At 28.8% G+C, this 21,184-nt stretch overlaps 3 protein-coding genes across 4 annotated transcripts; 2 read left to right on the top strand and 1 right to left on the bottom strand.

Annotated features, from left to right (window-relative positions):
- Positions 1–941: 941 nt before the first annotated feature.
- Positions 942–1,250, top strand: LOC113859793 (CLAVATA3/ESR (CLE)-related protein 9-like). Its single transcript, XM_027492479.1, has one exon. The coding sequence runs from the start codon at positions 942–944 to the stop codon at positions 1,248–1,250; it is 309 nt and encodes a 102-aa protein (XP_027348280.1).
- A 7,761-nt stretch (positions 1,251–9,011) lies between these two features.
- LOC113857780 (remorin-like) lies at positions 9,012–12,131 on the top strand. Of its 2 annotated transcripts, none has more exons than XM_027489971.1 (6): positions 9,012–9,109; positions 9,818–9,892; positions 10,234–10,482; positions 10,762–11,161; positions 11,422–11,503; positions 11,797–12,131. In XM_027489971.1, the coding sequence occupies exons 3-6, from the start codon at positions 10,281–10,283 to the stop codon at positions 11,989–11,991; spliced, it is 879 nt and encodes a 292-aa protein (XP_027345772.1). In that variant the 5' UTR covers positions 9,012–9,109; positions 9,818–9,892; positions 10,234–10,280; the 3' UTR covers positions 11,992–12,131. The 2 variants fall into 2 exon arrangements, with proteins under 2 accessions (XP_027345772.1, XP_027345771.1); XM_027489970.1 differs by having other exon boundaries at positions 9,049–9,109; positions 9,798–9,892.
- On the bottom strand, positions 10,695–13,707 carry LOC113857781 (nodulin-related protein 1-like). The gene is made up of 3 exons (XM_027489972.1): positions 13,249–13,707; positions 12,577–12,696; positions 10,695–11,087 (listed from the first exon to the last, which is right to left on the bottom strand). The coding sequence occupies exons 1-2, from the start codon at positions 13,622–13,624 to the stop codon at positions 12,671–12,673; spliced, it is 402 nt and encodes a 133-aa protein (XP_027345773.1). The 5' UTR covers positions 13,625–13,707; the 3' UTR covers positions 10,695–11,087; positions 12,577–12,670.
- Between the last annotated feature and the right edge of the window lie 7,477 nt (positions 13,708–21,184).

The following is a 21,184-nucleotide window of genomic DNA, read 5'->3' as shown; positions in this document are numbered from 1 at the left end:
CTACCTTACTTAACTTCTTAGGCCATCAACAAATATAACCCATAATTGCTTTCAAATGCTCCCAAATTTTGCATCTATTTTGTTGTTTTAATTTACAATGGAATTTTTAGAAAACGATGATGGAAGGTTTTTGTCACGTCTTTCTTTTACTTTTGTTTTCCTCCGTGTATGGGCAGAAGAATTGCAACATCTTGTTCAAAACCAAATTCTTTTTCCGTTTCCTTGACAATCCAACAAGATGGATTAGAATTTAGAACTTAGGAAATCAATTTAGGTTTACGTCATAAACACCAAGGAGTCAAACACAATAATCCACACACTTTCACCCCTAAACATTTTTAAAGACACCGATTATACGTTATTTTTAATTACTTTAATCATGCTGTTAATTAACAAGAAACAAAGATTTTTACAATAGAATGAATTGATGCGATGCTTTAAACAACGTGGATATCAAGTTCAAATTCCAACTCGGTAAACAAAACTGAAACTAATTCAGTGTAAACGCGTTTTAGTAATTGAAACTTTTGGGCCTAAAATACCATTCCCCTGTTTGAGGCATTTGTATATTGAGAAAGGAGGCAGAAGAAATGTTTGAATTCCATGTCTCCACAAGACAAGTACACACCAAGATGAGGGTAAGTCCCTGGGAACCCATGAAGGCAACACCTACATATAAACTTCGTGACTCATTTGATGAGAGATGGTGATTGCTGACAAAACACAATTAATTGGAGAGTTGAGAGAGGCCCCTCCCATTTCCAAAGCAATTATATCACTTCATGTGTCTCTTGCTTCGCATTAATTAATACACTCACACAGTCACCTGGCTAATGTCACCCCTTCTTCCTCTTCCCTCTCTTTTTCCCATCACTTTCTCACCCCACAACCACAACCACAGCCCATCACACTTTACTCTTCCTTTCTCCTCTGCTTCAGCAATGAAGAAAAAAACCTCTCTTTCTTCACTCACCATCATCCTCTGTCTCTTTCTCCTCTTTGTCTCCTCAGCAAATTGTAGACTTCTAATTCCACCTCCAACTTCATCAAGAAACACCCGCCACACTCATTATTGTCATTCTTTTCCCCACACAAGGCCACGTTCTTTGTGCATTGACCTTCAAAGGATGCACCACAATTTGCCTCCACTTCCAACGCCCCAAGCAAATGGGGTTGATCTTGATCTTGATCCAAGATATGGTGCAGAGAAGAGACGAGTTCCCACTGGACCAAACCCACTTCACAATTGATCAAACCAATTTCCCGACCCAGATCATCATCTATACTAGTATATATATCCTAAGGTATCTTTGATCTATACGTAGGTACAATTTCAATTTGACCCCACCCTTTTGTCTCTAATAGGCAAAAAACATACTTGTTTCTTCACCTTTTATCACCTTTCTTGTTATTCTTATGGGTTTATATATATAACATGCCCACACCCACATCGCAAGAAGAATGATTATACATCAACAGCAAGAGATAGCTACTATGGCATGCAGAAAGAGACAATCTTTGGCAGGAATGGCTCATCATAAACTAAGATTAATTCCTGGGTTTCTTAATTAGTTGTTGTTAATTCAATTTTATATGTGACCAAACGTGTGTAACGTTAGAGTTTGTGTTTATATCAGTGTTTCCTTTGCTTTCCAACGGGTAATCAACTCCCATTTCCATGCTTGTTTTTGGTTTTTTTTTATTCTATATTGCAATTAGGCCTACACATTACACGGATAGAGCGTGTGAGAGTTTTGTAGAAGAAGAGATGAACCTGAAAACAAGCATGGAAATGGTAAGAGAATATGGTTGAGAGAAGAGTTCAGGAGGACCCCACGAGCTTCATTAATGTGGAGCTACCCAAAGACTAGGATGTATCTATTTATGGGTGTTGTTCGGTTTCTTGAGGTCAGAATGAGCTCATTCTTCGTGCCATGTCAGTCAACAACACTTTTTTTAATTTTAAATATTCGTGTATAGTTGGACTCTGTATTTTAATGAATATATGATATACTGTGTTGCCTTTATTACGCTTATATCATTGACTATGTAATTCCTGTTCATGATGTTTGGAGAATGAATCATGGTATGATTGTGATGGGTTAAGTTTTAAAAGTGAGGTACATATAAAATTTAAAACTTGGACTATCATGTTGTGTATGTTTTTTTATATCATTCATGAAATGTAAACAAGTGCTTGTTATTTTGGATTTTATTATTTCAAAAAGTGTGGAGTGTAGATATAATAATAATAATAATAATAATAATAGTTGATTAAAAGTTTAATAGTTAAAATAATGATAAATTAGAAGCATATGTAAATTAAATTATTAAACTATTTAAATTTTTATATTTAACTTCTCAATTAACAATTATTATTTTACATTGAATTTTTAAAGAGATGTTTAGAAGAATTTTCAAGAAATATATAAAATTGAATTTACGATTCTGGTAAATTATTTATCAAGTTAAATATGCGCTCCAAATTTGTTCTGAAATTATAAAACAATTGGGATCATATATGTTGACGTATTTAGAAGTATTTTGGAATTCAGCTATTTTAATTTCTAACTTTAAATGAGTCTCCTTTTATTAAACGCTATTTAATTTTTTTTCCCATATTTTTCATTGACATCAAAGATTGACATATGGGCCCACCACTTTCAGAACTAGCTTATGCTTAACGATATAGATGTTAACAAGGTGAAACGAGTATCTCGCTAGCTAGTAGCACTATACTAGCAGGTAAAAATCTTAGTTTAACTATTATTTGCGAATATCCATAAGAATATAAAAATTAAAAAATTAAAATTAGTACAATATTTTATTGCCAATAATAATAATACAATATTAAGGGATCCAAATCTTCATTGATCTACCCTCTGCAGCAAAAATTCTTATAGTTAAATTTACATCTAATAATTATAAAAAGATTAAATTTTTATTTTAGTTCTTAAATAGTAAACATTAAATACTTTAATATTTTAAAAATATTTATATCACTTCCTATTTTTTATTTTTATAAATATTTTAATTCTTAAATTTTAATATCTTCATTACACTATAACAGAATATTAACATTCTACATTAATAATTTCTTAAATATAGATATCTTGATACTCATATTTGCGTCAATTTTAAGTGAACTTTCGTAAATATCCATAAATATAAGAATCCAATTATAATTTTGTCATTATATATATAATGTTATAATTTTATATTTTATTTGATATATTTTTAATAAATATTTTTATAATATTATATATTATTTTACTAATTTATTAAAAATAAAAAATATTATGTTTTAAGTAACAAGTCTCAAATAGTAAGGATAAGTGTGAAAATTACCTACCAATAAATAAGTAATAAATTATATAATTTTTAAATGAGTTTCAAATAGACTTTCTTTCTATTAAATTTTGTTAGTTTTAATTTCTTTTTATATGTCATCTTTTGCACACTTTTTTTTCCTTTATCTTTTTTTTTGTTTTTTTCTTCCTCTTTCTTCTCTTCTTTGTTGTTATGTGGTCACTGAGAATCTAAATTCACCGACTACCTGTAGACTCTCATGGCATCACTATCTATGGGTGTTAATCACAAGTCGCCATGGCTAATACCGTCGTCCTTTTTATGCACCACCACCTAGCGCTACCCTTAAATGCTACAACCATTGTGGCAAAGAAGACGAGAAGTAAAAAAAGAGAGGAGAAAAAAGGAAAGAAAAGAGAAAAATAAAAAGAAATATATGATTAAGACAGAAAAAAAACAAATATTATCTAATAGAAAAATGTAAATAAACAAATAGCGCAGTTACTATAAGATAGCCTATTTAAAATATATTTAAGGTTAAAAGATAAAATTTAAAAAATTAAATAAAAATAAAAATAAATTAGATAATTAAAAATATAATTTTATCTAATCATTAAAATAAAAATTAAATATATTGATATAGATGTCAAATTTATATATTTATACAATTTTTTATCAAATAAATTAATTCTATAACATTTTATAAAAAAATAAAATTATTAAATATTTTATTATATTATTTTATTTTAATAAGTAATATATTTTTAAAATATAAGTAAATATTAAATTTTAAGTAACATGTCTATGAATATTTAAATTATAAAATTTGGTATGTATAATAAAAAATATAATATAAGATAATTCATATTAATCTATCTTTTGTTGTAAAGAATTGTTAAGTGACTAAATTTAATATATAATATTAACGTATCTTAACTTCTAAAATAAATATAAATATTATTTACGGATTTATATAAATATAAAAAATATAAGTTAAAATACCAAAACTCTTAGAAATATTTTTTAATAAATTTATGTTATATATTGTATATAATTTTTTAATATAATATTTGTATCATTTTTTGTGAAGATAAATAATATGAATTACAATTTTTTAAAATAAAATTATGAATAAAAATATATTGATGTAATTTTTTAAATGTCTCATCCTAAATTACATGTTTAATGTAGTTTATATATTTATTATCCTATTTAATTAAAAAAAATTATCCCTTTTGATGGTGTGACCTTGACAACACAATAAATAACAAAATGTGTATGATAAAATATAAGTAAAGTTATCAATGTAAAAATTTATGTCAACAAAGTAATTGTTAATTTTTTTCAATAATTTAATTTATATAGCAGTGAATATTATTTGTTTATCTCTTAAATTTTTTTATATCACATTTATTATTGAGAAAATGGATATATGATATGAATAATTTATTTAAAAAAATTACTCATTTTCTTAAGTAAATAATGATTGATATTCTTATTCACGTTCAAATATTGTTTTTCTTGTTGATTATCTATTATTTGATCATATACTTGCAAAAGTTATTTATTAAAGTTTTTAAGCATAAAATTTTTTTCATAGAAAAATAGAGATATATAATTCTTGTGTGTCAATATTTACTTACCATTGCTTAGATACCTATGGTTAATATTAGTTTTTTATTTAGAGCCATAAATTCTAAAAATGACATTATCTAAGATTTTAAAACTAACCTCTTTATTAAATGAGCAATTTTGGTTTAGGCAGAAAGAGGAATCTTTTTCTAGAGATGTGAGGTGCAGGAGAATCAAAGGAAAATTAGAGTGTGGAGTGAATCATAGAAATGTTGAGATCGAAAGAGAAGGAGAAGTGTTGGGAAGAACGATTTGCATTGTTCTACCAAATGAAAGTGAGAGTGTGTGAGAGGGAGTGGAGGTTCACGATGGGTGACATTTATGACGGCTCAATGGAGAAAATCTCAAGTAAAATTTAATAATTACATTGATTATGTATAAACGTTACCAATATTTTTCTTTACAAATTTTCTGAAGAATTATGGAGTGTCAGAGCTTTGGGAGATATTGCAGAGGTGTATGAAGGTTGAAGATTTGTTTATTCCAAAGAAACGAGACATGGATGGATGCATATTCGAGTTCATGTGATTTGTGGAAGTCAAAGGTGTCCATGACATGGAAAAGAAATTGAGTTTCATAACGATAGGCAACATGCAGATGATAATTAATGTGTCTAGATATAGCAAATTTGATAATGAACAGAAAATTACAAGACAAAGTCAAGATGTTGTGCGTGAGAATGTGTCGAAACCATTGACTGGCGTTGGGACTAAGGTGGAAGGGAGAGGTAGTGTTGGTGGGCAAAACTTTGAAGATATGGTGAAGGGAAAGGGTGCTGTTGTAGGGCCAAACAAGAATGTGGTATGGGTACCTAAGAAAAAATAGTGATGTTACAATGAGTTACATGTTGATCAGGATACGGTTGAGAGGTGTTGCAAGGCAGTGGTGGAAAGGTTATACTGGCCAGAAGAGTTCAATAGTGTGTCTGACTTCCTTTTACGAGAATCCATACTAAATGTTAAAGCCATTACCATGGGTGACGATATGGTTTTGTTGGAATTGGAGGGTCCAAATGATATTGGAGATGTTATAACTAGGTATAAAGATTGTTTGTTTAAGCTATTTTATACCATTAATTGGTGGCATTCTCGCATGTTGGCTGTTAATAGGAGAACCTGAGTTTGTTTGTATAGCGTGCCATATCATGCTTGATCATAGACATTCTTGTGGAAAATTGTGTAGCCATTGGAAGATTTTGTGTGCATAGATGATGATATGACTTCTCGAAAACGTATAAATTTTGCAAGAGTTCACTTATAGACTCGTGTTAATGAAAATCTAAAGATTCATGTTAATGATCTTGTGTTATCAATCTAAATAGTTGAGGAATATGGGGGAGAATTCTTTCAAAGAGGGTGGTGGTATCATGAATCAACTACTTCATCGTCAAAGAGTATGACGATGCTTCATTAGATTTGGACGCTTTGGAGGATGAAAGTTCAGATGATGGTAACAAGGGCCATGATCTAATGGCAAGAAGAACAGCAAAAAAATAGTGACCAAAGATGATGTGGAGAGCACAGAGGAGGGGGAACAATGGGTGGATTATTGGGGACAAAATATACGTGATTCCTTGCCAGACATTGCATAATATAAAGAGTAGTTTGAAAGTACATAATCAAATTCTATAGAGAACGTAGCAAATGCACGAATGTGATACAATTCAAATTATAAAGTGAATATCAATAATAACTAAATTTTCAATAATAATGTAGATATTATGCGGCTTAGTGAGAATGCATTTGAAAAGGAGGTTGAACAATGTGGGCTTTTGTTGGTTGAAACTTATGAGAAAGAGAATTAGTGAGACATAGGAGTTGAAAAAGGATTATGGTGGCAATCGGGTGTTGTTAATAGGGGACCAATCGGAGGTAAGGATGTAGCACAAAAAGAGTTTATTAGCAAATCTGATGGTCGAATTATTGGAGCTTCTCATGGGTTAGACGAGGCTAATTACATATTGAGTTAAGAACTAGATTACCCTCAATCCAATGTTGTTGTTGAGGCGGTAGTGCAGGAAATAATTAATATTAGGAGTGTAATTCACAAGGCGAGATGGAAGAAGCACGATTCTAACTCCAAGTTACGGGCTCGATCTAAATTTATAAAAAACAATTCTGTGAAGGGACCAAAGTTTGGGTCAAATGCTTGAAATATGTATCTTGAAAGTTGTTTGGAGTAAAGCCTTTCAAAAGATCGATTGTAAATTAGATTAAAGATCCTTTGACATATATTATTAATTTTCTATAGAGTTGTAATGGGTTAAAGTACTTATTATACTCTAAATTTGTCTTTAATAAAATATTGATGTTTAACAAAAATAAAATAAAATGGTTTAGGCTTATTTTACCTTAAACATTTTATTTTTATTATTTCTAAAAAAAAACTATGTTATATCCTTTTATATATCTTCTTAATAACCCTCTTGTTACTTTATAAAGTAAAGTATCAAATAAAAATTTATATATTTATTATTTTAAAAATATGAAGATATTTAATACTTTATAATTTGATAATTAAAAATTGTAATAATAAAGTATAGAAAAATAGAATTAATCTTTTAAAAAAATAAGCTAAATTACACACGATATGCTTATTTGAGCACGTGCTACGTTGAAAAAAGAATTTGATAATATTCAAATTTTCTAAAAATTTGTTTTACCTCATGAGAATAGTAACGATGCAATAGGTATAATTGTAAACAAACTATGTAAAGTAAAAGGCAACATACACATTGAAAAAATGTATATAATAATTTAATCAAATAATATAATATATCAAAAAATCTTTATTAACATCTGTTTAATATTTTTTTACTTACATAAATGAAATTTTAGATGAATTCATAATATCATATTATTTTAATTTTCTATTTATTATATTTTTTAAAAGTAAATGTAAGGTTTGAAAATTAATTTCTCAATAATGTTGTTTTATTTATCGTATATGAAATTATTTGATTTAGTTTATCTGATGCATAAAAACTGTAAATAATTTATATAATATTTTTAGTTTTAATTTTTATTTACTGTAAAAAACCTTAAAAATTTTAAAATTATATTGATATTAATATTTTTCTATAAAATAATCTATAAGAAAGGATAATTACAAAAATTACATGATATATATATATATATATATATATATATATATATATATATGAAAGTAACTCAGTAATTTATTTATAATAATATTTAATTTTTAAAAATTAGGAAATAAATTATTATTTATATTTATCAATTTATATTTATATATCATTTATACTAAATAATAACAAACCTTTATAGTATTTATGTTTATATATTAAATTTATAACAATTAATTTAATTATATACAAATTTTAATAATATGAAAGACTGTACACCCAATAAATATATTATAACTTTAACGATAATGTTTGATAATATTATTTAAGTTAATCACATATTGCATACATATAACATTTATCCTCATATTTATCTTCCTAATAATATTCTTACTAAAAGTGTAAATATTAAATGAAAAAAAAAATACATGTATTTATCATCTTAAAACTATATAATATATTTAATTTTTTTATAATTAGGAAGATTTATAAGACTAAAAGGTAAAGAATTAGAATTATTCATATATATATATATATATATATTATATTTTTAAAAATAATAAATTCATGTAATTGTTATTTAATATTTACTTTATAAAATAGTGGGAAGATTAGGAAGAGGATAAGTAAAATCAATAAATACCAAATTTCATGTATTAAATGTTGAAAGCAATAAATAATTTTAAGAAAAAACTTGACATCTCTCTCTCTCCATATAAGATTTACTTTGAGGGTATACAAATTTTCATAAGAGAAATGTGGATTATAAATGTGAAAAGAAGCCGATGTAAGATCTTATGCTTGATGGTTAGCCTCCGAAGAAGAAAAGAATAATTGTCTTTCCTGAGAAGGCACTTGAGTTCCTAACCAGACAACACATGCAAAGTATATTTAACCTTGCTTCCCCTCCTCCCCTCAATCAGAGCCTATCACTATAATCTACAAAAAGGTTCTCCTTTCCTAGGTTTCTTCCCTTTCAAATACCACTCATTATTAGTTCATAACAAAGCATTGCTCATAAAAGGGAAGTAGGAGAGAAGATTTTTCTTTCTCTAGAATGGAAACTTTGATGAAGCAGATAAGGTTAGTAATTCCTATTTTTCACCCTCTACAAATGGCAAAAGGGTATGCTAGTTTTTGATAAAGAAAGAGGCTTTCGTTTTCATACAACATTTACCATGCAGTTATGCTGACAAGATATAGTTATTTATGTTATCAAAGCTAGTTTGCAATCTCTGAATCAATCATTTTGTGAACTAAGTGTCTCATGTCCAATATCATTCCTTTCCATTATACTATGCTGAATTTAATCCTTAAAATTGTTAAAATATTATTTTAATCTCTAAAATTATTTTAAGACGTTTACTCTAATTATAAAGTTACAAAATAATAAAAATTATAATTTTAGAGACTAAAATAATAATTTATAATTTTGGAGACTAAATTAAAATATTACTCCAATCTTTTTTGTACACTACATATAGGTCTTTTAACTAGGCACCCACGGCTACATTTATTATATTTTTTTCAATGAATTTCTGCAACAATATATATATATATATATATATATATATATATATGTGTGTGTGTGTGTTTATTTATTTATTTCTCTATCACATCATCCATGTAATCACTTCTTCTTTTTTTCCCTTCTCTTCCTACCTCATGAAATTGTAACAAAATTTGTGTACAATTTTTTAGTACAATTAGTATTTATTTGTTTTTCAATAATTCCCCAAATATTGTTTATATGCTGAAAACTTTTTGTTAGAGTGAAATTAACTGGTGCAGAGGAGGAGAATAAAGCTGATCGGCGTGGTAGCAGGGATCAGAAAATACCATTACAGAAACCCCCATCCTTCAAAGGTGATGTAATCTTTCCCTTGTAGGATTTGTTATCAGCATTAGGCAAGAACTCATCAATGTCACCATGAAAACACATAGGAGGTGAAGGAGCTGAGAATATTTTATGTTGTACCATTTTGACAGAATGAAATGATGCATAATTAAAAAGTTACATTCTCTATTGTTTGTTTTTTCAGTTCAAATTTCATTTCTTAATTAAGACTATAGGGAAGGCAATGGGCAATAGGAATAAATAATTTAATTTTATCCTTCAGAAAATCATGGGACAAAAAAGAGGGAGAAAAAAAAAATAAAAGCTTTATATATGATTAAGTAACAACTACAGTGACAAATTTCTACAGATAAGAAAAAGGTCCAGAATTGGTTTCAGAGACAATTTTCAAGGAAAATGAGTCATGACTATGAGTCCATAGAAATGGAGCATGCTACAGCAGTTGCTGCCGCTGCATTCGCAATTTATTCACTAGGGGTCTCAGAAATTCCACAAGAAATGAAAACCAGGGACACCACATTGCCCAAGACCACTAGCAAGGTCGATTATCCAAGATCTCCAATGTCTCATTTTGGTAGTGCATCCAAGCGATTATCAGGTAATTAAAGACATGAGCACAACTATATAATAATTCGTTTTTTTTTAGGCATGGTCAATTGAATGTAATAAGAATCAATATAGGCTAAGTTTTCATTAGAATTTACAATATCTCACATGATACAATGCATTGAGAATATTTATTGTTATAGTTTTAATAAAAACTTTATTATTTATTGATTTCTTAGCATGTGTTGGATTAGAAAAATTCATAATAATTTATACCTTCTTTGAAAGAAAAAAACACATTTATGGTTAATTGCTTCTACATCCTATGCAGGCTCATTTAAAACCACCAGAGACCAAGGTAACAAGGCTACAGAGAATTTAAAGAAGCCTGAAAAAACTATCACCCCTGCATCATCAATGAAAAGGACATCAACTTATAGTGAAAAATTGAAGAGCAAAATTGATGATGAAAAACCTGAGATCCCAGCCCCTAAAAGGATTCCAACCTTTGGTGATATGAACACTGATGATATAAAACCTGAGACCCCTCAACCGAATGTTCCTCCCCCAGTTCAACAGCCCGTGTCTTTAAAGCTGCCGCCGCCACCACCACCACCACCACCACCATCGCCGCCACCAATCAAGCAGACTTCAAACCTTGCAAGACAAAGCACCAAGCAAAGAAAAGCAGATGCTTGGGAGAGGGAGGAACTTGAAAAGATCAAAGAGAGGTATGTGCTTAATTGTTAGCTGTTTTACCTTGACATTATTAATTGTAGCCAAATAATCAATCTTAATAAGGACATGAATTAAATACTTTCTGAATCCAAATTACCCATCCCATTTATGTGTTTTCTTCTCTGTCTCTTAATAGAAAAAGGTCAAATTAATAAAAAAATCTAACAGATAGGAAAAACAAAATTATTTTTTCAATCACATGTCAGAAGCCATGACACTATGTAAGGTTATCATTACGTTCAAACTTTGTTAGGTACGAGAACTTGTTAGAGACCATAGCTTCATGGGAAACGAGGAAGAAGATGAAAGCCAGACGCAAGCTAAATAAGCATGAGGTGAGGTTTCTCCCTCAAATAAACCCTAAATATGCATGCTTAATTGGAATATCACACACAGAATCACGTGTGTAAGACATTTTATCGTAAATAGTTTTTATCAATTTTATAGTTAATTCATGTGATATTCTTATACTAATTATATTGATAAATAATCTAACAATAATCATCTGTTCATATTTTAAATAACATATAGTATGTTAAAATAAAAGAAAGTAATGAAGCATTGACTAATTTGACACAATGTTATCAAAATTTGCTTACATTACTTAAATAATTGGTGTAACGTGCAGCAAAGTGACAATGAGCGAAAAAAGGGGAAAGCTTTGAGGAAATATCAAGAAAAGATGACGTATATAGATCAGATTGCAAATGGAGCAAGAGCCCAAGCAGACGAAAGACGAAGGAATGAAGTATTTAAAGCAAAAGAGAAGGCAAATGTAATTAGAACAACAGGCAAGATTCCAGGGCCATGCTCCTGCTTCTAATAACTCCAATTATGTGTGTAACTTGACTCACTCACTGACTCACTTTCGGTAACAAACACAAATATGTAATTATTTGTATCACAATTCTATGATTTCTATTTGTACACCTCTCAGTACTCATTAGCAGTCTGGTAATCTCCCATTCTTCAACAAACAAACAAAAAAAGGAAAGGAGGGGGAAAAAGGTGATTCTGTAAGACAAAACACTCATGGGCTGCTTTAATTTTGGTGTAAATTAGTTTCAGCTTTCTTGCTTTCAGAGTTTGATTACTACACTTGATTTCAGAATGGGACAGAGGAAAGTAAAACAAAATCGCTTAAAATCTCTACTTTTATAATTTTCGTAAATTTATTTTATCTATCACGTTGACTGTAGATATATCCGTGTTCTACTTTGCTATACTTTACATCCGCGAATTACCATAAGACCAAACTGTATATGTTCAATAACCATTTAACATTATTTCAAATAATCAAACTTAAACAATGTTCTCCCATTCAAATTTAAATAGCATATAAAGTAAAAGTATAGAAGCATCATGGGGTGAAAAATCAATAAAGTAATAGTTGTGGACAAAGTAATACCTTGTTTTGAGGGTTGGCTACAGTAGTCATTAACGTGAATGCATAATTGCTTTTGAAAGGTCAATGCATAAGAGACTTTGAACATAACGAATCGTCAACCAATTTTAGCTTTAACTCCACCTAACTCACAAGTCATAAATAATAGCTTTAACAGTTATGAGGATATTAATTTTATTTTCTAATATTTCAAGTTTCAATTAAGTGTAATGACAAGTATAAAGAAAAAAAATAATCAAACATAATTATCTTTTTCCCTCGAAATGAAACTTCAATATTTAATATTGGCAATAAAGACATCAGATTTGAAACGTCCCACTGCCATTCTTATACCTCAATTAATCCACGGTGAGTATAAGACACGCAAATTATCAATTAGCCAGAACAGAACAAAACACGACAGAGAAAAGAGAATTCAACACTATCCTATACACAAGGTTTAACATTACATAGATAGAGCCAAGATGGAACATTGTTTGGAGTTTCAATTACAGAAAACGGACACTAGAAACAGTGATCACTAATCCTATTACAAAACAACAAAAGCAAATTTATTAGATCCATCATACACCACATAACTCCAACATAAAATACAGAAGTTAAGAAATCAAAGTCCCTTACATACTAAAACACTCATATATATGCATGCTTTTAATTACTTATTGAGAAAGCTACCAGCCAACTTTGCAAAATCCCCACCAAATCCACCACCACCACCAGCAGCGCCACTACCTTCATCAGGTTTTGCATCATCACCTTTGGACTCTTGAGGTTTGGAAGGAGGAGGTGTACCACTAGTATTCTGGTACTGATGCAGATAATCCGCTGCCTTATCAAGATATTGCCCTACACCTTTTTTATCATCGAATTTCCCATATTGACCAGCAGCATCTAGAAGATCCCCTGCAGCATCAGCAACCTTTGCTTTGTCCACCTTGTCACTTTCATTCTTCATAGTGGATTGTGCTGCATCTGCCACCAACTTCGCGCTTGCCAAGAGCTCGCTGCTTGAGTGCCCACTTGGTTTGTTCTGCGATTCTTCTGAAGCCATTGTACAGTCTTTTTGTTGACTCTGCAGCAACTGCTATGGGTTGATTAATTATATATATCTTCGTGGGGTAAGATTTTGCATAAGAAATATCTGTGAAGATTGTGGCTCATGTTGATGCACCTCTCGCTTATCTATTGCGAGATAGAGATGTGTCTTGTCGGGGGTAAATTTTTTGGTGACTCATGACTAGTATAGACAAATTATAATGTAACACGTAATAAAATTTTAATATTTTTTAAATTAGTTAAAATTATGATTATGTGTCCACAACCAAAGTCAGAAAAAGAATTAACGTGTACAACACTGTATTTGAAACAATAAAAAACAATAAATAAAAATTTTGTATTAAAAACTATAATATTGAATAATATTAATAAAATTATAACACGTAACGTTGACGTGTAAGAAAAATGAAATAAGAAACATGTGGATAGTGTTTGGCTTGGAGTGTCGGCAACGGTGTTGCTTTCTTCAGTTAATGCGCAATGGTTTAAAGTGAGCCACGCGCCCGTGTTTGTTATATGGGGATAGATGGAGAATATCTCGGTAGATGTAGATATTTGATGCTGAGAACCTGTGGTTCGTAAATTTATTTTAACATTTATTAGACTTCACTCTCATAAAAATTTAATTTAAAATTTTGATTTAAAATATATTTAATATATTATAATTTATTATTTTACTTATTATTAAATATAAATTAAATAAAAAGTTCAGTGTAAATTTTTTTTTTCTGTATATTCATAACTTATTTTGTAGAGTTACACTTTGTTTTATTTTATTATTTCGATGATATTTTGAGCAGCAGGCTAAGTTTTGAGGCCATTTTTTATTCATTTCGAATGTCTCTTATGGAGCTCTAGTATTGTATCTAATTTTGTAAAAAAATGGATTTCGAACTTGAAAAATATAGTATTTACAGTTTTTTGAGCGGCTACACGTTTACATAATTTTTTTTTTTCATATTTGTGTAAATTTTAAAAAAAATTATTTAATTTAAAGTTTTTATTTAATTTATATCTAATAGTTAATAAAATAATAAATTATAATCTATTAAATATAAATTAAATAAAAAATTTAGATTAAATTTAAAAGTTTTTAAACTGATGTAAGAAATTCAGAGAATGATACTCCTGTATATATAATTTCTTACGAATCGTTGAAGATTTGATACAGGAAACTGTTATTTCGCGTTTTTTGTTTTGTGCACATCATGGTCCAAATAAAATAAGGTACTGTTTTAAGCCATGTGGATGTAAGAATGTGTTAGAGGACCTTACTTGGTTGGGTGTCGAAGGAATATAAAAGTTTAGGCCAATTTAGTAGTCAAAGATGTATAGAATAGGATACTTATTATATTTATTTTTAATTAAGTGTTTGTTGAGTTATAATAATTAATTTATTTTATTATTTATTATATTTTATTGAATTAATATAATTGTTATAAAAAATAATTTGATTAAGTTAGAAGAGAAAAGAAATGACTTAATATAATTATTAATGACTTAATAAAATTATAAAGTTGAGAACTAATTGTGTTCAGACATTTCAAGATATAAATAATTTATAAATAAATTAGTAAAGTATAAATTTTGAATTAAATTTTAAAATTAAATGCAGTTAAATTTTCAATAAAAGTTTTGAATTGAGCTAACTTCAAATAGGAATCATTAGGAGAAGGCTTGGGTGAATTTTTCTCTTAATATTGATACTAATTGCCTTGTTCCCCATGTTGAAGGCCACGTGGCTTCCATCCATACTAGGTAATTCTTTTTTTCCTCTCAATCCTTACCCTACATTCACTTACTAGGCTTAAGTCACTTTTCTAGGTAAATAGTGGTCCTATATTGAATTTCTAGGTTTTGATTTTATGCATATTATTCACCTAATCTTTCGCTTCGGTTTGTATATGAATTTGGGTCCAAAGCCTGGAGGGTCCTAACTTGTCTAGGTATATAGTGGCCATTTCTACCTTACTCTACACAGCCTCTTGGAGATGGTTCTCTTGCATTCATAATCCTATTAAAGCCTTTATAATCTTAAAATTAAATAAATTTAATTTTCTATTAATTTTTTACTTTAAATTTTAAATTATTATTTTATATCCCTAAACCCAATCAAAAGCCTCATGTTTTTTCAGTGTTAACACTTGACCAAAAAATTCCAAGGACATGAAGGATTAATGGTGGCATAGGTGATTTTGTTTTGTTTCCTTTCAAAGAATCATAAATAAGATTTGTCTAAAATTTCCACCTAAAACAACAACTTTTCATCCAACAGGTCTATTCAAACTATCATTGACAAAGAATCTAAAGATTTTTCTAAAAGTTCTATCAACAACTTCAAAATAATGCTTGAGGTACGGGGTTTCATTCCACATAACTAATTTGGCTCTAATAATGAACTCATCAAGTTACTTCCTTATTTTATGTTGCAAGTAGAGTCTTTATCAATATTTTTTGGGATAACAAACTTAAAATAACTTGTTCTATTTCCAAGAATTTGTAAGGTTGTTGCTATTCCACCCAATGCAACTATTAAAACAATTTCTCTATTGCTTCTAATAGCAGCCAAAATAACTCTTCATATAAATGTTTTACCTATTCCTCGACTATCATGTTGGGGGCATTGTTGAATAATTTGCTAAACTTTCATTATTACTTTGCAACAACATTTTTAACTTTGTTAAAGTCAAATTCTTCGACTCTTCTTCAATTAGCACTAAATGCGTCAAAAAAATTTTAAAAAAGCATTTATTAGTTCTTAAAGAATTTAAAATCTAAAAAAATATTAAATTAGATTTCTTAAATTTAAATTCTTAAAAAAATAAAACAAATATAATTAAATTTGTAAAATCACCATGACATTAAAGAATAATTCTTTGTCTATTCAAAATATCATCATTTAGATATTTTTTATATATTACTTCAATCAACCTCTAGCCTTGAGAGTTGATTTGACAATAAGAAGATTGTAAAAAACTTTTCAAAAAATTGCTTGAAATTTAATGACTTACTTCTTTAATAGCATTGATATATTCAAAATTTTTATTGATATTAAAGTATAAGCATTAAATCATATAGTTAAAGATCGAATGAGATTTGATCAAGAGTATCTGGAGTAAACATTAGAAATAGCATATCACTAGCATGCAAGGGTTTTGGTTTTCTTTGACCATAGTCTAAACTATCCTTAAACTATCTCCATTATTTAATATGAATTACACACTAAATATAACATCTTTTTTAATTTATACAGTTAAAGAATTAATTTTTTATTAAAAATAAGAAATTAAATTAAAGTTCACTTATATTTATAATACAAAATACCAAAATTGTAAAATATTTTTTTGGATTACTCCAACTTGTAAAATTTATCAGTAATAAAGCGATGGGAAGCAAATAAATTTAAGTAAGGAACTGAAATAATGTACATATACAATGGTTCCATTAATATACAAGAGTTCAATATTTACAAAGTATCATTTCAAAACGCATTAGGACTCATCGATACCATTTATAAAATACAAAATATAATAAGTCTTAATTAAGTCCACCAAAAAGACCGAAGACAATACTAGTTGTCATCCCAAAACTCCTCCTTTATCTCTGTTATTTCCTCTAGGGATAGGTCCTCATCTTCATTAAGGTCACCTGCATCAATTATCAATTCAGGACCTGTGATCCTCTTTGCGGTGCGATGGCTTGGTCTCCCATACTGATCACAGCACAGGAAAGTGTACACATAGTTCCATGCGTTTAGTGGTCTAGTCAAACCTTTGTATATAACCACACATATAGTCTGATAGATTTTACTACTGCCAGGGTAATCTAAGAGTACATCATATCCTATGGTAATCTCTAAAGTAAATATAATACAAGAACTATTGTTACAACATACAAGAAAACTACAATTGCATAAACATTGTCACTCCCTAGCTACTAGATCTATTCTACTAGTGATAAGTAACTTGAACAAACTAAGTGGGTCCGTCATCTTTATTCCTTGAAAGATTATATAAGGATGAGCCTCTCGTCTCGTTACCAAACATATATTCACAATTGAGTCAAATAATATAGGCAAAAACAGTATAAAATAATCAATCATGCCACACAATTCATATTCATATACATGTATCAATCATTAATTATTTAACTTATTACATTTCCTTTCTATTAACTTGGAGTTATCATTTCATGCTTTTAGCAAAAGTATGGTTAGAAGTTTAAGTCAAGAGATAATTATGAGGCTTGTGGTGCTCTTACTCTTAGTTGTTATGCACAAATCAAGAAGAGCAACCACCACCCTTATTTCCTCAAGATTTTTCAAATTGTCTCTATCTTCTACACTTTCAGTATATCTTTGAACTATCCGTACTTGTCTTTATTATTTCCCCTTCTTATTCCACTTTCCTCTCTCATTCCACTTCTCTTTTCATAAGTCTCATCTTATTTTCATGTTTTTCATTATGGCTCTACTTTCCTTATTACTCATTGTAGTTTGAACTCATTATCTTTATACTAACATATTATTCATCCTTTCTCTTTCTATTTTGTTCAAGTAAGTTTGTTAACTATCTCATATATTAAGCAATCAATGCTAGAAGTTGGTCACCTCCGGACTTAGCCCATAACATACATACTCGTAACATATGACATTTAGATCATCAAGGCACAGAAAACATATTTTCATCGAACATATATTCACAATCACATATCACACCATAACATTTTTATGAATATAAACATAACAAGTTTTTGGCAATAAGACAAAGCTCTCTTTACCTTAAAATAGAAGTTTAGAAAAGAGTTTGTGAGAAATCTTGCTTAAAAAGTTGGGTTCTTCCTAAATATCACAAGAGATCCTTTTTAGAGGTCAGAAATAAGAAAACAACTAAGGAATGGAAAACCAAGCATCATGAACTTACTAAATAGCAAAAAGAGTGGATTGACAAGCTTGAATCAAAGAAAATTGGGGTTTATCAAGGATTTTCTAAGAGAGAGAAGTCAGAGGAAATTGAGAGTGAGTTGTAACTTGGATTGTAATAGAAGTTTCTTAACTTGAAATCATTTAAATACTTCTCAACACTCGACATTCTCACTATAGCGAAAGAAGTTTCTTAACTTGAAAACCTTTAAATACTCCTTAATACTCGACATTCTCACTACGGCGAGCCCTTCTCTCGCTGTAGTGAAAAAATCATACCTCTTTTTTTCCTTACTATCTGTCATTCTAGTTACAGTGAGAGCTCATCGCTACAGCGGGAGAATTCTCACTACAACGAGAATATTGTTGGGTCATCCTTATCTACTTTTTGCTACAGCGATAGAGCTTCAGAAAGTTTGATTCTATATGACTTTTCTCGCTACAGAGAGAAATCTTACAATTCACATTACTAAAACTCTTCTAATTTCAAATAACATGCATTAACAATTATCATACAATACAAATTAATAAATAACAAAGATGGGGATGTTACACCAAACTCTTAATCAAGGGGAAATTTACTTGTCTAACTCTCAAATAAGTAGAATTTTATGAGATAGTTTGTTTTAACAATTAGTTGACATCACATTAATAACATATATATATATATATATATATATATATATATATATATATATGATGAAGACCTTAAGCCTCGAGTACATTCATTCTACCTTATTATCAAAATTTTTACAAACTTATCAAACTCTCCTTTGCACCAAGACAAAACTTTATTAGAGAAAAGCATGAGATACCTATAGTACTACACTTAAGGTTTGTCTTTTGTATTGAAAATAATTTAGGTGTAGCACCGTAAGTGTTGTTAGTACTTTTCTTTAATTAGAATTGAAGTTTTATCATGAGAATTTATGTTGACCTTTAATCTTGATATACTAATATTTGATGGCAACTATTGTCATTTATTTTGATTAGAGAATAATATTGACATTACCTATATTTACTTTGTCAGAAACGAGTTTTTGAAGCGCTAACTTAGATAGTAGTTAATAAAAATTGCTTTGTAATAATATACTTAGAGAGCAGTTTATGTTAAACCACTCTAATTTATGCTCCCCAAAGTTTTTTTTTTCATAAATTAAAATTTTAAAATATTTAACAAATTCTAATTTATAAATGAAGTACGTCCAACTCACACCTTTTGAAGCATACTCAATTCACATCTTATGAATCTCTTCGTCTTATTTGCACTAACAAAGTTAGTCTCTTTCAATATAAGTTCTTTTTGTCTTCATTGCGCTAACAAAGTTAATTTCTCTTTCATATATATAGGTTCTTTTCATCTTTTCTGCACTAATAAAGTTAGTCTCTTTCACATCTGTAGGTATCTTTCTTACCGTTCTCTTCATTCTCTCTTTCTTTCTTTTTCTCTTTATTAATAATAAACCATCTTACTAATTTGTTCTTTTTTTATCTGCTTACTAGTTTTTGTTTCATGCAGATGTGAATTGTTTAGTTAGCATAATATACAAGCTTAAGTTTCAACGCGTGAGACAAATAATCAATTTTGAGTTGTGATAAAAATGAAAAAATTGTAAATGTCAGACATATAAATTCAAATTTAAACGTAATAATAAATTAATTTTAGTTTGTAATAAAAATTTATAAAAAAAATTAAAATTTTGGATTCGTGATTCATTCTCATACTTTGAAGAGCAGTTATATAAACCACTCTCTAAGTGACATTCACTTTGGATACCAATGTTTATTAGAGCACTTTGAATCACTTTCTAAAATAATTTGAAACCGCTCTCTAATGTCTTTTCTATTGCAATGATTATTGCACTTAAAATTTGATCGTTTGGATTTCAATTATTTAAGATATAATAAGTAAAATATGAATGATTCATTAAAAAGAACATCATATTTATTTAAGGAATAAAAAAAAAAATATGAATGACTCATTAAAAAAATTATCACATTTTTATATGCTAATGATAAAGATTAACAGAGAAAAACACATCTAAGTAATAATTAAGTTGACGTTTAAACACATCTTAATGCAGTAATTATGTTCTCAAATTTATCAATTTATTCCAAATTTAGTGGGGAAAGTTATACTTAAAATAAATACAAACTTAACTACTTTTATAAAGATGAAAATAAGAGCAAATCTCTATATTAGTCTCAAAAATTGTAAGCATCGAGTAAATTAGTCCATAAGATTTTAAAATGAACAATTTAATTTCTCAACTTTATTAAATGTTGGACACTTTAATCCATCTAATAGTTTAGATCATAATAGTGTTAACTTTTGTTTTTAAGTGACATATGAGATGTCAAAATGATGTTGTTTCACACAATTTTAAAGATTAATTTTTATTATTATTGATGTTGTCATCTCTAACATTCCCTCTCTCCCCACCATGACATTCCTAACTACCATTGTCATCAAACATGTCATTGCCAAAAGGATTATCATTGTCCTTAACAAAGGATTACCTCTCGTTCCTAACCAAATGTTAGCAATGATTTAGGCTTATGACATCATTATGTTGTCGCTAGTGAAACCAAATAGGTACAGGATACCATGAACGATTCACTCCATTCTTCCTC

The sequence above is a fragment of the Abrus precatorius genome, unplaced genomic scaffold (genome assembly GCF_003935025.1).
Source record: "Abrus precatorius isolate BTA unplaced genomic scaffold, Abrus_2018 Scaffold2, whole genome shotgun sequence".
Lineage (NCBI taxonomy): Eukaryota > Viridiplantae > Streptophyta > Magnoliopsida > Fabales > Fabaceae > Abrus > Abrus precatorius.
The sequence above is the reverse complement of the archived record's forward strand: the minus strand, read 5'-3'. Positions and strand labels throughout refer to the sequence as shown.